The sequence below is a fragment of the Lampetra fluviatilis genome, chromosome 62 (assembly GCF_964198595.1).
Source record: "Lampetra fluviatilis chromosome 62, kcLamFluv1.1, whole genome shotgun sequence".
Taxonomy (NCBI): domain Eukaryota; kingdom Metazoa; phylum Chordata; class Hyperoartia; order Petromyzontiformes; family Petromyzontidae; genus Lampetra; species Lampetra fluviatilis.
The window spans coordinates 7,481,165-7,497,329 of record NC_136336.1 but is presented as its reverse complement, the minus strand read 5'-3'; the positions used below and the strand labels follow the sequence as shown (position 1 = coordinate 7,497,329).

At 51.8% G+C, this 16,165-nt stretch overlaps 1 protein-coding gene across 1 annotated transcript in view; it reads left to right on the top strand.

Moving 5' to 3' along the window:
• LOC144951406 (disco-interacting protein 2 homolog C-like) overlaps positions 1 to 4,695 on the top strand; it is a 47,121-nt gene extending 42,426 nt beyond the window's left edge. Inside the window, exons 35-41 of the mRNA XM_078881646.1 lie at positions 534 to 598; positions 970 to 1,027; positions 1,302 to 1,376; positions 1,906 to 2,080; positions 2,427 to 2,550; positions 2,784 to 2,904; positions 4,282 to 4,695. Of these exons, the coding sequence (XP_078737772.1) occupies positions 534 to 598; positions 970 to 1,027; positions 1,302 to 1,376; positions 1,906 to 2,080; positions 2,427 to 2,550; positions 2,784 to 2,904; positions 4,282 to 4,413 (750 nt within the window). The 3' untranslated portion in view covers positions 4,414 to 4,695. The remainder of the gene's footprint in view (positions 1 to 533; positions 599 to 969; positions 1,028 to 1,301; positions 1,377 to 1,905; positions 2,081 to 2,426; positions 2,551 to 2,783; positions 2,905 to 4,281) is intronic.
• Positions 4,696 to 16,165: the final 11,470 nt, after the last annotated feature.

The following is a 16,165-nucleotide window of genomic DNA, read 5'->3' as shown; positions in this document are numbered from 1 at the left end:
TGGTGTGCCGAGTGGTGTGCCGAGTGGTGTGCCGAGTGGTGTGCCGAGCGGTGTGCCGAGCGGTGTGCCGAGCGGTGTGCCGAGCGGTGTGCCGAGTGGTACGTTGAGCGGTGTGCCGAGTGGTATGTTGAGCGGTATGCTGAGTGGTATGCTGAGTGGTATGTTGGCCATGGTGCCAAGTGGTGTGTTGAGTGGTGTGCCGAGTGGTATGTTGAGCGGTATGTTGAGCGGTGTGCCGAGTGGTGTGCCGAGTGGTATGCTGAGTGGTGTGCTGAGTGGTAAGTTGGCCATGGTGCTGAGTGGTATGCTGAGTGGTATGCTGAGTGGTATGTTGAGCGGTGTGCCGAGTGGTATGCCTAGCGGTGTGCCGAGTGGTATGTTGAGTGGTATGTTGAGTGGTATGTTGGCCATGGTGCTGAGTGGTATGCTGAGTGGTATGTTGAGCGGTGTGCCGAGTGGTATGCCTAGCGGTGTGCCGAGTGGTATGCCTAGCGGTGTGCCGAGTGGTGTGCTGCTGGCCGCGTGTTTCTCAGCAGAGTGCGGCAGGGCCCGACCCCACCACGGTGTACGTGGACACGAGAGCGCTGTGGCACGACCGGTACGCACAGCCATACACACACACGTGTGTGTGTGTACACGTGTGTGTGTATGCACCCGTGTGTGTGTGTACACGTGTGTGTACCCGTGTGTGTGTGTGTGTGTACCCGTGTGTGTGTAGCGGTAGTGTAGTGGTTAGCACGCCGAGCTACGAACCTGGTAGACAGCGTTTGATTCCCGCTCGACTCAGCCACAAATGTGTACCTGGTGCGGCGTGTAAACATCGCCACTGGGGAGACAAAGGCGGCCGGGCGTGGCACTGGCCACCCCCCCCCCTCGTGTGCCGTGCCGGCCTTCATAGGTGCTCGCTAACAGCACTTGCCCCAACAGTCTGTTAAGGCTACATGGGGGATCTTTGTCTTGTGTGTGCAGGGTTCGGATCGTGGAGAGGGGAGCTCCTCACAGTGTCGCACTGATGGAGTCAGGCAAGGTCAGTGTCTGCACGTGACTAGCCCAGCCAATGACTGACTGACTGACTGGCCCAGGTCTGGTAGCTATAGACTCATTCTTTTTGTTGACTGTTCACGATGTTTTCCAAAACTAATTAATCTTTGCCTCCCCGCTTTCTCTCGTCTCCGCATCCCTTTTCTGTCTCCTCTTGTCCCTGCGTGTCTCCCCCTGTCCCTACGTGCCCTCATCTATGTTTGTCTGTCCCACCTTGTATCTGTGTCCTTGTATCTCCCCGTCGCCCCGTGTCCCCTCAGATCCTGCCGGGCGTGCGGGTCATCATCGTGAGCCCCGAGCACCGGGGTCCCCTCGGGGACTCCCACCTCGGGGAGGTGGGGCCCCCAACAAACCCCACACCCCCCCCCCCCCCTTGTAGCCTTCACAGGCAGCAAGGGGCTCACGCTGGCGGGTAGCGCGGACGGGGAGGGGGGGTGGAGACACTCACGGACAGACACGGGGGGGAGGGGAGACGTGCGGGGACACGCGGTGGACGTGCAGAGCGATGGACAGATGGGGTGACACGCAGACACAGACAGACAGACAAGGTTATGCACTGAGAAAACGCGGAATAACTGCACCACAAACTCAGCCACCCGGGTTCAAGTCCCGCTCGGTCAACAGTGGCCGGAGACGATTACCTGAACCTGCCGTGGGCCTCGCGAAGGTCGACTCGGCCTCAAATGAGTACCTGGCGCGGTGTGTAAACGTCGCCACCGGGGAGACAAAGGCGGCCGGGCGTGGTTGCTGGCTCCATCCACCCACCCGCTCGTGTGCTGTTGCCGGCCTCCGTAGGCGCTGCTCGCTAACAGCACTTGCCCCAACGGTGTGTCGAGGCTACGCGGGGGATCTTTGTCTCCGTAGATCTGGGTGAGCAGCCCGCACAGCGCCAGCGGCTACTTCTCGGTGCACGGCGACGACGCTCGCTGCTCCGAGCACTTTGGAGCGCGGCTCAGCTTCGGCGACACGCACACGGCGTGGGCGCGCACCGGCTACCTGGGCTTCCTGCGGCGCACGGAGCTCACCGACGCCAGCGGCGGTGCGTGCGCGTCTGTGTGCGCGTGTGTCTGTGTGTGTGTCTGCGTGTGCGTGTGTGTCTTTGTGTGTCTGCGTGTGTGTTCGTGCGTCTGTGCATATGTATGTTCGTGTGTTTGTGCGTCTGTGCACGCGTGTCTACGTGCATGCGTGTGTACGTACGTGCGTGTGTACGTATGTGCGTGTCTTGTGTGCCAGAATGTATAGCCGGACGATGTATTTTTTCCAGTCTGTATGTGTTTGTGTATGTGCTCGCTAACAGCAGATGCCTCAAGAGTCTGTTAAGGCTACACGGGGGAGATCTTTCTCTGTGTGTGCGTGTGTGTGTGCGCGTGTGTGCGTGCGTGCAGAGCGCCACGACGCACTGTACGTGGTGGGCGCGCTGGAGGAGGCGATGGAGCTCAAGGGGCTGCGCTACCACCCCATCGACATCGAGTCGTCCATCCTGCGCGCCCACCGCAACATCGCCGAGTGGTGGGGGGGGGGGGTCCTGGGGTGCACACACACACAAACATACGCGCACACGCGCACACACACGTGCGCACACACGTGCGCACACACGCACACTTTCGGCGTGCAAGTGAGGGGGGCGGCGTAGCGTCACGTGGAGCGTGAGTCTGCGTGGCAGCCTGGATCGGGGTAGTCGGCTCGTCGTGGTGCTGAGGCTGTAGTAATTGTTGTTGACGAGTAATTGTTGTGGTCACCAGTGCGGTGTTCGAGTGGACCGACCTGCTGGTGGTGGTGCTCGAGCTGCAGGGCTCCGAGCAGGAGGCCCTCGACCTCGTCGCCCTCGTCACGGCCACCGCACTTGAGGAGCATCACCTCCTGGTGGGTGAGGGGGGGGGGGGGGCTGGTGGGTGAGGGGGGCTGGTGGGTGAGGGGGGGGCTGGTGGGTGGGGGGGGGGGGCTGGTGGGTGAGGGGGGGCGCTGGTGGGTGAGGGGGGGCGCTGGTGGGTGAGGGGGGGGCTGGTGGGTGAGGGGGGGGCTGGTGGGTGAGCGGGGGGCGCTGGTGGGGGCCTTGGGGGCTGGTGACTTCTTCTGCCTCGTCACAGCCCCCACTCTGGAGTGGGTAGAGGGCTTGGGGTGCCTAGAATGCGTGTGTAATAACACTCTGGAGACAGCTTGTGGAGTCCGTCTTTTTATTTACTTTTCTCCATTCACAAGCACTCCCCATTGCTGGCAGGCAATGGGAAGTGGGCAGACAGATGGCAAGAGACGCACTGCCACGTGGCACTTGGAGCCCTGCTCAGTCGTGGCCCCTCTCTCTCTCTTCGTTCCTTGTCTGACCACATGTCCCTCCGCTCTTCCGTTATTTAATGCCTGGGTCACGTGGTACCCTCCAGCCAATCCTTCATAGCCTGCGCTGAATGTTCCAGATTCCTTCATCAACTCCCGGACCACGCCCCTGACTTGTCTTCCCATTGGCTGAGGCTAAGACCAGCAGAACCAATCATCCTAGCTGACATCCCTCGATCACACCAGGGCCATGCTCCCAGGCTCTCCCCCCATTGGCTGTAGAGCAGGACCGCCAGAGCCAATCACCATGTGAGCCAGACATAGGCTCTCATTACACGTGGAACGTTGGTCCAACGTTGGTCTAACGTTGCACGTTTTACTGGGTGGTGCTCACACTTTCCCCAGCTGTCTGTTATTACGTCTTCATGATGGTGGTGGAACCTGCCGATGAAGAGTTTGGTGATTGCGGTGATGAAGTTGATGGTGGTATGACGATGATGGTGAGGACGATGCTGGTGGGGTGTTGGTGATGATGGTGGTGACGTTGATATTTCGGGGTGACGGTTGTAGTGGTGGTGGTTGTGGGGAGCAGTGATGTTGCACTACAACCCTGGCGACCAGAGTTCGACTCCCGCTGACGGCCAACACCATTGACCATTATCTCAATCGGTGCCGAGCCTCCCCTAGATCGACTCTGTCTCAAACGAATACCTGGTGCGGTGTGCAGTAAACATCACCACTCGGGAGACCCACCCCGTGGAGTGCCGTGCTGGCCTTCATAGGGGCTACCCACTAACAGCACTTGCCCCTGTTTAAACACGTAGACTTTCCCCTACCGTCTGTTAAGGCGACACACGGGGGATCTTTGTCCTGTTTTGGTGGTGGCATTGTCCATCCCTCCACCCGTCCCATCCCTCTCTTGTCCACCATGGTAACGGCGTGGCATCTCTCCCACCCCGGGTGGTGCAGGTTGGCGTCGTGGTGGTGGTGGACGTGGGCGTCATTCCCATCAACTCGCGGGGGGAGAAGCAGCGCTTGCACCTGCGTGACGGATTCTTCGCGGACAAGCTCGACCCCATCTACGTGGCCTACAACATGTGACGACGGCACGCGTGTGGCGACGTGTGGACGAGCCGCGACCATGCGTAGCGTGACGACACGCGTGTTGACACGCTTGTTGATTAACGTTGAGACGTCATGACGTACGCGTGGTGGCACGTGACGACTCGTGGCACTTGATGACAACACGCGACGGCACACGATGGGGTCACGCCGTGCAACGTGGACACGCGCGCTGGTAACGTACGCGGAGTGATGGACAGATGTGGGCGACGTGCAGGCAGACATACAGGGTACACACGAACGACACGCGGTGTCACTGAGAAATACTCCTTTGCAGGGGTGTGGGGGGGTCTTGCCATGTGTTCACAGCACGGGGGGCGGGGCAGCGATGCTGTTGCTGCTCCGTGCCATGCGAATGCAGTGATTATTTAGCAAGTGGTGATGATTTGGTGGATATCCGTTGTTCCGTTGTTTGTGCGTGTGTGGTGTATGGGGGTTGTTGCCATGGGATGAAGCGAGAGAACGCCGAGGAAGCCCCGTGGCAGGGAACGGGGGGGGGGGAGGGGGAAGAGAGAATGTGCACGCTCCACGCAGACTGGCACCCCGAGGTCGGGAGTCCAACCCAGACTCCTCCGTGGTGCGGCCGACGCGAAGGTCACGTGTTTACTTGTGGAACGGAGCGAGCCGCCGGTTCGCTGACTTTTTGGAGTCGGATCGTGTCGGTAAAAAAAATAATTGCGTGTGTAGTCGTACCCTCCTCCACCCGACACGGCCGATGTAGCAACATTGCCCCGTCAAACAAACACTGCCAATTTGTTGTTAGAGACACGAGCCCAAGGCCGTGCGGCTGTGGTCATGAGACCCAAACGATGGACCATAAAGTCAACCCATAGAGACCCAATGAGACACAGAGACCCATCGAGATACACTCAAGACAAGCTACGGACTGCACGGTGAGCCCGCTGTGGTCTGCGCTCCTTTCGCGCAGTACCTAACCAGCCGTGCTGATCGGAGGTGCGGGGGAATGACAAACTAGCACGGAAAAAGCAGTTCAACAGAAATGATTTTGCAATTTGGATTTGGAAAGGGAAAAGTGATAGGCAGAGGAAAGTGATTTTTCGACTTTGTGTGTGTGTGTGCGTGTTTAACTTCTTTCGAACAGTACGTAATCAACCGTGCTGATTAGAGGTGCGGGGGAAGAGTGATCCACACACAACGTGTGTCACACCTCTGGCTAGCGTAGTTGGCTACGTACGGTGTGAATGAAATTGAGTTCAACGTATGCACAGCAATTGGGTCGACACGGACGCTTCGCTGGAAGTTACAACCAGCATCGTCGGGCGAGTTACTGAAGCCATCTGCCCCAAAGCAGTCAATTGTGAATCCAATTAGATTGAGCACAATAGTCTCAGACATATGTTATATATATATACACGTCACTACCTACACAAATTGTATAAAAAAGATTTAAGATAAATACTGTGTACATTGCATAAGTCGTGTGTATGTACAATAGCTGGAAAGGTAAAGATTCAAGCCTCCGGGTTCTAGGTGTGTTTGGCCTACTCTTCCACGTTGGACGAACGTCGAGACAGGTGTGCGTGTATGTACATATCGTCAGCCAGTCGTCCAAGTCGGTCAACACGTGGCACCTGCTGGGTCTGTTCTGTGACCTCCTGCCAGCGAGCACTCGACGCTTCAAGTGGCCTCAAAGTGCACCCGGCCTGGCACAAGCGCTGTGGTGACATCACCGCCACTTAGTGGTCAATGGCGGCTGTTGCCATTGTTGGCACATTGGGAGCACAGGTGGTGCCTCTGCCAAGTTAAGGTCGGTCAACCCATGTGGCACCTGCCTGGGTCTGTCCCGGGACCTCCTCCTGCACCTAGCCTGGCACAGGAGTCCACTATTGGTACTTACCTGGGTCTGTCCCGTGGAGCTCCTGGCAGCAGCAGCACTTTACACACCTTCGTGACAGCCTTCGAGGTGCACCTGGCCTGGCACAAATAGCGTGGTGATGTCACCGCCACTGTGTGAAAATGGCGGCTGCTGTTGTGCACATACATACAGACCGGGACTCCTCTACTTACGAACATTCGAATTACAAACTCGGATACGAACAAACCTGGTCCGCATGTCAAGTTGCCTGTTTGGACCGCGAGTCGTAAGTTCAACCGCCGCGCAATAGATGGCGGCGGTGGCATCTACATCTACAGAACGTGAAGAACCAGTGACATCTGCAGAACACGAAGAACCAGTGGCATCTACATCTACAGAACACGAAGAACCAGTGGCATCTACATCTGCAGAACGTAAAGATCCAGTGGCATCTACATCTGCAGAACGTGAAGAACCAGTGGCATCTCCATATACAGAAAACGAAGAACCAGTGGCATCTACATCTGCAGAACACGAAGAACCAGTGGCATCTCCATATACAGAAAACGAAGAACCAGTGGCATCTACATCAGCAGAACACAAAGAACCAGTGGCATTACATCTAGAGGAGATTATACAACTTTTAAAGCCATTTCTCCATGTTTAGTGGACACGCCGTATGACGTGTTTGGAATCGACAGGAATGAAGTTGCACTTACAGGAGTCCCTGTATATATACTTATATATGATATATAGTATATATATGTACATATATAGTATGGATATAAACGCAATACGCTGTGTGTATGGAGTCGGTCAAAACACGTGATTTGAGTCGAGGGTTATTTTTTTGGCGAGTTGACAAAATCTTCTTGGTTCTTTCGGTAATGTCACGTAGAAGGGAAGTAATAAAATAATAAAAATAAAACATAATAAAATAAAACATAATAAAATAAAACATAATAAAATAAAACATAATAAAATAAAATATATTATTTCATTTTATTATGTTTTATTTTTATATTATTTTATTTTATTATGTTTTATTTTTATTATTGTATTACTTCCCTTCTACGTGACATTACCGAAAGAACCAAGAAGATGAATCCCTGCAGTCACGAAAGCTTTAAATCGAAGAGTTGACAAAAGTCAAACGGAATTACTTTTTACTTTCTCTCCTTTAATGTGTAGAGTCGCTCTCTGCATCGATGCGCATTTCCCCAAGTCGTACACAAAAGACTCACTATGTAGAAAGATAGACCGATGGTTAATTTAGTGGACGAGACGAGGGTTCTGTATAGGACGATCTGCTGGATTCACACACGCGGCGGCGGCATGGTTAGAAACAGTTTACCGATGACGCTTTATAACCTCACGGTCGCCCCCCCATCACAGTCCAGTCAGCCAATTGCATTCCATCGATGTTCATCATGTAGTCGAGTGCAAGTTGTTTTTTTGCTAGTTTTAACACGTCATAGTAGTAGGCTTTCGCGACCAATCTTATCCATGAGGTTTTTTTTGGTGAAATCGCGTACAATTGTAAATGTCGTGATTGGTTTACCCTCAAACACCGTTGTGCTGAACTGGTAATTAATTGGCGTGTTCTGTCTAAGTGACAAACCTTCCTAATTGGCTGCGTCAGGTGGTGGTGGGTTTAACGACACATTTCTATTTACGCAATCTAACCCAAAAAACCTTCTTATGGATTTTGTTGTTGAATTTCAAGGTCACAAGCAGTGATCGGGTGGCTGCAGGGGGTTCGCAATGTCCATGTCGGGAACGCGACACGAAGCCACCTCCACCGAGTCCCCGGTGTCCGGGGTTCTGGCTTCTCAGCTGTCCTTCAATTCTAAAAACCGGGTTCTCAAGCGCAGCGAGTCGGTGGTCTCAGCCGAGTCAACAATGACTGCACAGAGACCCGTGGACTCTGGACTCAGTTCTTGACAACCGCGGCAAAGTCCCCCCGTGCGCTGCGGGAACAGCTCGGCGTTGTCAAGCGAGGCGGCGCAAACCCCTCCATGCCGTTCAGTGGCCGATCCAGCCCCGCCCCCCCCCGCACTCCAGCCCCCGCACCCCCATGGGCGGGACCGGCCCGTTTCCCTAAGTTTGTAACTCTTCTTGCGTATGGCTAAGTCAGTCTGTGTCCCAACTTCTAAGTCTGTGTATTTGTATATAACAGGCGTGTATATATATGTCATATGGGTTCACCCGTGCAGGAGGATGACACTCAATATGCGTATGGCACAGTGAGGTTTCGGTTTGATCGCTCGCCCCTCTGTGACTTGTGGAACGTAACATTGACTGCCTGAGTCGCCTTCTACTCTGCTCAGTCACAGGGGCTCAAAGTCCCCACCCTCTCCAGCCACTTCATTCTCTCCTCTGCCTCTACGTGCTTTGAGTGGCACCCTAATACTCACCTACTCGCCATCCACTCGCTCACTCATCCACTTACCCACTCACTCACCTACTCACCGACTGACTCGCCTACCTTCTCATTCACCCACTCACCTATTCACTCACATATTCACTCACAATCTTTGGTTCTTTCGCTAAAGTCACGTAGGTAGAAAACTAATAGATCACGACGTTTCGGTCGCAACACAAGCAATCATCATCAGGTGGGACAACCACAGCAAGAACAAACTGCCATAGTAGGCGACATCTGCCGTGGCACGAGGTTATATAGTAGGCCTCAGCAGTAGGGGGGGGGGGAGAGGCGGGACAGAAAGTGGACCCCGCAGCAGCAATCGCGATCGAAACGTCGTGCTCTTATTATTTTTCTACCCACGTGACTTTACCGAAAGAACCAAAGCGCATGGATTCCTGCAGTCACGAAAGCTTCAAATCAATATTACTCACTCTCTCACCTCGTCACTTGGAATCTCATCCGCCGCCTCCGTCCCCCACCGTGTATCGACTCCAATGAAATGTCCCCATCTCTGTCGGGCAACCCGGCAGACGTTGAGTTGATCAGTCGCACTCCGAAACCCGCGGTGGTTTCTGCTCAACCGGCGCAGGGCGACAGCCACGAGAGGGCGCGTGGCCTGTACAGTCACAAACTTGAATATCGAGTGCGTTGCGTGCGTAATGCATTGACAACATAATTTAACGAGCGCGAGGGAGAACGGGGGGGTGCCTTGCCCCCCCCCCCTGTCCCCCCACCCCTGCCCCCCCCGGTGGTCAAAGCTACGAGTTGCCCCCCCCCCCCTTGACCACCATCATGAGATTTTTTGCAACAGTGTCAAAGTACAGCAGTTATTGAAAACGCGGTTTACTTTTGTTTCTAGCACGGAGCTGTCGTGGGCTGCATTTTACCAGGGCGTTGGAGCGCCCCCGGCAGCGTTCAATGTTCGAGACCGTGAGCGTAACGACGATGTGGATGAGGACATGAGATAGAGTAGCCTCGAGGGTGCGGCCGTGCGAGACAAATCACAACATTGGGGGCCCACCTGACCCATTGCCGCACTCACCGAGCTCACGATGTCGTTGCCGCCGCGCTCGCCTGCGCCCAAATGAAGCCACGCGTGCCACGAGGCGTTTTGTACCTTTGAGCTCCGGTTCATCTGCGCCACGGGTACTGTGCAATTCGGCTTCAGTTTCGCCTCTGCTTCATCTTAACTGGCTGTTCACCTCTACGCCGGATTTCGAGTTACTCTTCAAAGTTGCGGTGTCGCTACGCGAGGTCCCGGCGACTTCTCGGGCCGTTGTCCGACGTTCCAGCTCCGCCCGCACGGCGCTTCTTCAGCACTCTTTGATGCCAACGCAGAGCTCCCCTGTGTAGAGACTTTAACTGTCCGGTGCTCTTAACGTTACTGATGAACCGAATTCAACCCGGGATGACTTCAGCTGTTCATTGCTCTCACCTTTTCTGACGAACCGACTTCAACCGGGGATATAAGTTCACCTGTGTGTTGATCTCACCTTTACCTGTGCAGTGTTCTCACTTTCACGCTCTCTTCGACTCTATACTGATCTCACATTTGCATCGAATTCACCTGCAGAAAATGGACTCGCCATGTGCAAATTTAGTTCCCACTTTCATATGAGCTCACCTGCACGCCTCGCTTGTCCGTGTGCGATTAACTCACCTGCCCGACAGGTGAGGTGGGTGGAGGGGTTGTTTTTGTTGTCGTACGTACGTACCTACCTGTGTTGACTCATTTACCTGTGCACCGGATTTCAATTTGTGGCTGGGGATCAAGCTACCACTGTACCGAGCTCACCTATGCACTGGGGTTTACCTGCCCGATTGGACTCGCCTGTGTTGCAATGAGCTCACTACCTGTGCACGGGGCTTCTCTTACGTCTTTACGCTGGGAATTACCTTTGTACGTACTCGACTTACCTGTTTGGGTTTCACCTGTGCGGAAAGATTGCCCCGTTTGTACTCGCCTGCACAACTGTACTCAAACCTGTACAAATCTGCTCGCCTGCTTGGTCAGGGTTTTGCCCACACCGTGGTTTCCTCTTTGTACGCGAGATTTGTCACTCGACTAAACCACGGGCGTGGGAGAAAGCGGGTTTTTATAATTGTGTAACAAAGGAAATGGGTAAGCGAGTTCATGATGGTGATGGCGATGGTGATGGCGGTGACGATGGTGACGAATTAAACTGAACACGCAGTTTAACCATCCTGACCGCTGTGTTCGTTTTTTTAATGCTACATAGCTCTACACACACACCCGTGTATTGCTCTACACACACACACGTGTATACAATCGCCTGGCGTTTTAAGCGCGTTCAAGTAACGCGTTAGATGAATGGAGACTAATTTTTGTGCGCGTGCGCTCACGATTACTTTGAATCACGCGCCGCTGCTGCTGCGTGTTGGCCACGGGGTCACGGAACGCGCCGCTCTGAGATCGTTAGTCGGAGCGGCGAAGTTCAGTGGCGATGCTGCCGGAGGTGCAGCAGTAGCAGCAGCAGCAGTAACCACCACTAGCTCAGTATAGCAGCAGCAGTAACCACCACAAGCGCAGTGCAGCAGCAGCAGTAACCACCACAAGCTCAGTGCAGCAGCAGTCAATCTCCTACTTGCGCCGTATTCTCTAGATTTTGCCCACGGGAACTTTGTCTTGTGCACACATTTGCCCTACCAATATTGTTTCCTCTTAAGCATCTCGCTAACGTGGTGAAACATATTATTTTTGTTTGACTTTATTCGTTGACTAAACGTGTGCGCACTTCTTGCCCGAAGCGGGAGGGATATAAATGCATATGGGTATTGCATCGCCGTGTGGGCTATTTCTATGGATTACAAAACGTGCGAATTGAGCAAATAAAGATATCCAAATTCTTGCCGCTGATAACGGCCGATCAACTGTTGTGATGCTCCGTGAGGATCACGATAATAGTCAAAGATGAACGAGACCCAGCCAACACCTTGGGACGTAAAACAACGGCAATCATTGCCAAGTCATCGATTGCCAAGGAAGAGCAATCAATACCGGATCAAACCCCAAGGCGTCAAAACCACCAAGACTTGATGGGCTACCAAAGATTCACAAACCTGATGTTCCATTAAGATCTATAGTTAGTACAATCGGCTCTGCCACATACAAATGAGCACAATACGTAAAGAAACGAATACAGCCCTACATCGGTAGGGCCTCTTCTTCATTAAAAACTCTGAACATCGTCAATATAATTAAAGATATTAAGCTTAAGCCGAATGATGTTCTCGTAAGTTTTGATGCGACTTCTCTGTTCACGAGGGTTACAGTCAACGAGTCATTTAGAGGACTCAGCACTCTGATGTAGCTACAGATAACCCACGACGCGGTCGAAATGGTAAAAAACAGCGTTCACCGAAAGTAAACGCACGCTGACGCCTGAATGCAGTCACACCATCACCCCACACAAACATCAGCTCTCATCAAGAGGCTCGTACATCGGACTAAGAAAGCGTCAGATGGTGATAGCCTGAGAAATGGAATTCAATATGTTAAAGAAGCGCTGCAATTAACGGTTACAATGATGCGCAAATCGACAGGGCATTGAATGCCGAAACCAAATCAAATAACACGAGCATGGAAACTGACCAAGTGATTTAAACGATTAAAACACCGTACACATTGCGGGAGTAACTGATAAACTAGCCAGATGTTTGGAAAAACAGAACATCGAAGTCAGATTTGGCGCGGTACATCAAATAGAAATTAATATCTCGTACCAAAGATGTATTACCGAAGCTAACAGAAGGTGTGTACCGGATTAATTGACACGTGTGGCAAATGCTGCGTTGGGCAGACCGGACGAATGATCAGCACGAGATTAAGAGAACACCAAATGAATATCAAACACTCCCAGACACACAACTGTCGGTAGGGGCAGAACACGCGTGCCAGCAATGTTTAAGTTCGGTGCAAAATTAGTTAGGACTGGCCAAGACTAATTAGATCATCTATCTAAATTGAGAGAAATAAAATGAAATTTAACCGTTCGGATAGCTGCACTTAGGGGCCGTCCATAAATGACGTCACGCGATTTGACGTTTTTTGACCCCCCCCCCCCCGTCACAAAAAGTCAGACCCCCCCTCAAATATGACGTCACAAAGCTCTGCCCCCCCCCCCCCAAAAAGTAAAACATGCTTCAAATCGCTTTAAACTATTGTCATTGTAGTGCGTATTTAATGTGGCGCTGCACTCTGATGTTGTAGGAGGGGCTAGAAGGGAAGTTCCGAGTGAAGAACCTCCACAGGGGTTACGGACAATGTTGGCTGCCAAAACCAAAACAACAGCAGCGCTGTTAAACACTGGGGATGTCAGCAACTCGGTAAAAGAGACTAGTACCTGTCAAATAAGATGGTACAAATACGCGTAGTTCGGAGGCTTTGTTTGACTAATTTGCAGACAAGGGCCCCCTGCCCACGTTCACACCACGGCGGACATCTGTACAACACGGTGGGCTCACACTACACCCCAGGACGACCCCTTTGTCCCCACACCTCACACCTGAGCCTACGCATTCCCGAACACCGCACACACACACACAAGGCACGTGTTTAGCCTTAGCTGGCGTTCACCACCCACTGGTTGGGCTGCACTCACAAGAAAGCCGACTTCGAGGCGACGATCGACGTGGGCCCCAACCCCAGCCGGCCCTGCTGGCTCCTCGCCACGTCGGGGGCAGCCCTCGGGGGCAGCCGTCGGGGGCAGCCTCTGCCTGCAGCTCCTCTGCCCCGTCCCTGCTACCAGGTGTCCAAGCTGGGACGCTTGGAGGTTTTCAGGGACCGCAAATCTGTTCCCTGCCGGCTGGAGCTGGCTGAGGCCTTCCTCCATCCGCCCGCCGTTCTCCTTTGGTGGAGGGTGGGGGGGTCCCTATTTATAGGAAGCCGGTCGCACTAATGGTGATTGACGCTTTGTTTTCTGCAGGCGATTCTAATTTTCAATCACCTGCTTTCTTCATTACAGGTGGACCCCACCCTCCATTGAATTCTGCCTTGTCACTTCCACTGGTCTACAGTCGAACTCGACTGATTCTGGGTCACTGAGAATGAAAATGATGCTTAAAATTGTTGATTGCCTTTAGTTTTCAAGATATGCTACTGGGTCAGTGTATACGACCCTTGACTTGGGAATGCCGGAAGATAAGCGAGTTATAAAAGTAAGGGATCTCAATTTAAACCAGAAATTACTGGATCTCAATGAATAAATCTATTACACGGTTTGGACAGTACTTGCTTCTTGAGCAAAACAATGAATGATGCAATCTGAACCTGGTATTGCATCATACATTATGGATTATTCCTAGAAGTCATGGATGATGCAACCATAACTAGGCTTACATCCCTCTGCTGAACAAATTGCCCAATATCAGCTCTAGAAATCATGCAGTGTCGTGCTCTCTTATTTGTCAGTGTTTGATTTTGCAAAGGGACACATTTCTGTTTAGCCAAAGTGAGCAGAGATGTCTTGTACTTGTGTGAACAAAGCAGATCACTTCTGCTATGTGCGTGGTGAAGTGACGTTTGCGTCACAAAAGCGCAGTATAGCCACTATGGTTAAGAAAGCCTATCACCTTCATTTTGACTTGAAAATTGGAGATCAGGACAAGATGTGGGCCCCACACATATGCTGCAACACTTGTGCAACAAATCTTCGCCAGTGGTTGAACAGGAAAAGGAAATCTATGCCTGTTGCAGTGCCAATGATGTGGAGAGAGCCAACAGATCATATCAGCAATTGTTACTTCTGCCATGGCGCCTCCAGTTGGGAAATGTGTGTCAAAGAAGAAAAAATTAACCCGTAAAAACAAAGTTTTTCACTATAAATCCTTTATATGCGTGGCGGCTAGAGTCCTCTCGTCCTCTGGCTTGAGATGGCTGCCACCTATGGGTCAGATGATTGCATGGCACCATTAAGCAATTGGTAATTAAATATAATATTTTTGTCCTAAAAAGTGTCAAATTTTGGAAAAAAAATTTCACGAACATTAATTGTCACGCACAACGAGTCTGTGTGGAAAATGTCAGCTCGATTGGATCACGGGAAGTGGGTTAAAAAACGACCGAAAGATTTGCACGGTCCTAAGCAAGCAAGCGAACTTAATATAAAGGATTTAAAACATATTCGCCTGTGGAGGACGCGGGGATCGATCCCGCGACCTTTGGCATGGGAAGCGAGGGCGCTACCAACTGCGCTACTCCGCCAGGGCCTGTGGAGGTGTCACGCTCTGGGCTCCTACACTGTGATGTTCAGCCAAAGCCATAAATGAGTTATATTTGAATAAATGTAAAATAAAAAAAAATTTGCCTAAAAAGTGTAACATTTTTGAAAAAAATTTTCACGAACATTAATTGTCACGCACAACGAGTCTGTGTGGAAAATGTCAGCTCGATTGGATCACGGGAAGTGGGTTAAAAAACGACCGAAAGATTTGCACGGTCCTAAGCAAGCAAGCAAGTGAACTTAATATAAAGGATTTAAAATATATTCTCCTGTGGAGGACGCTGGGATCGATCCCGCGACATTTGGCATGGGAAGCGAGGGCGCTACCAACTGCGCTACTCCGCCAGGGCCTGTGGAGGTGTCACGCTCTGGACTCCTACACTGTGACGTTCAGCCAAAGCCATGAATGAGTTATATTTGAATAAATGTAAAATAAAAATAAAAATTCCCTAAAAAGTGTAACATTTTAAAAAAAAAAAGTTCACGAACATTAATTGTCACGCACAACGAGTCTGTGTGGAAAATGTCAGCTCGATTGGATCACGGGAAGTGGGTTAGAAAACGACCGAAAGATTTGCACGGTCGTAAGCAAGCAAGCGAACTTAATATAAAGGATTAAAAAAATATATTCGCCTGTGGAGGACGCGGGGATCGATCCCGTGACCTTTGGCATGGGAAGCGTGGGCGCTACCAACTGCGCTACTCCGCCAGGGCCTGTGGAAGCGTCACGCTCTGGGCTCCTACAATGTGACGTTCAGCCAAAGCCATGAATGAGTTCTATTTAAATAAATGTAAAAAAATATATATTCGCCTGTGGAGGACGCGGGGATCGATCCCGCGACCTCTGGCATGGGAAGCGAGGGTGCTACCAACTGCGCTACTCCACCACGGCCTGTGGAGGCGTCACGCTCTGGGCTCCTACACTGTGACGTTCAGCCAAAGCCATGAATGAGTTCTATTTGAATAAATGTAAAATACAATTTTTTTGCCTAAAAAGTGTAAATTTTTTGAAAAAAAATTTCACGAACATTAATTGTCACGCACAACGAGTCGGTGTGTAAAATGTCAGCTCGATTGGATCACGGGAAGTGGGTTTAAAAACGACCGTAAGATTTACACGGTCGTAAGCAAGCAAGCGGACTTAATATAAAGGATTTAATAAAGGATTTAAAAACGACCGAAAGATTTGCACGGTCGTAAGCGCGCAAGCAAGCAAACTTAATATAAAGGATTAAAAAAAAATCG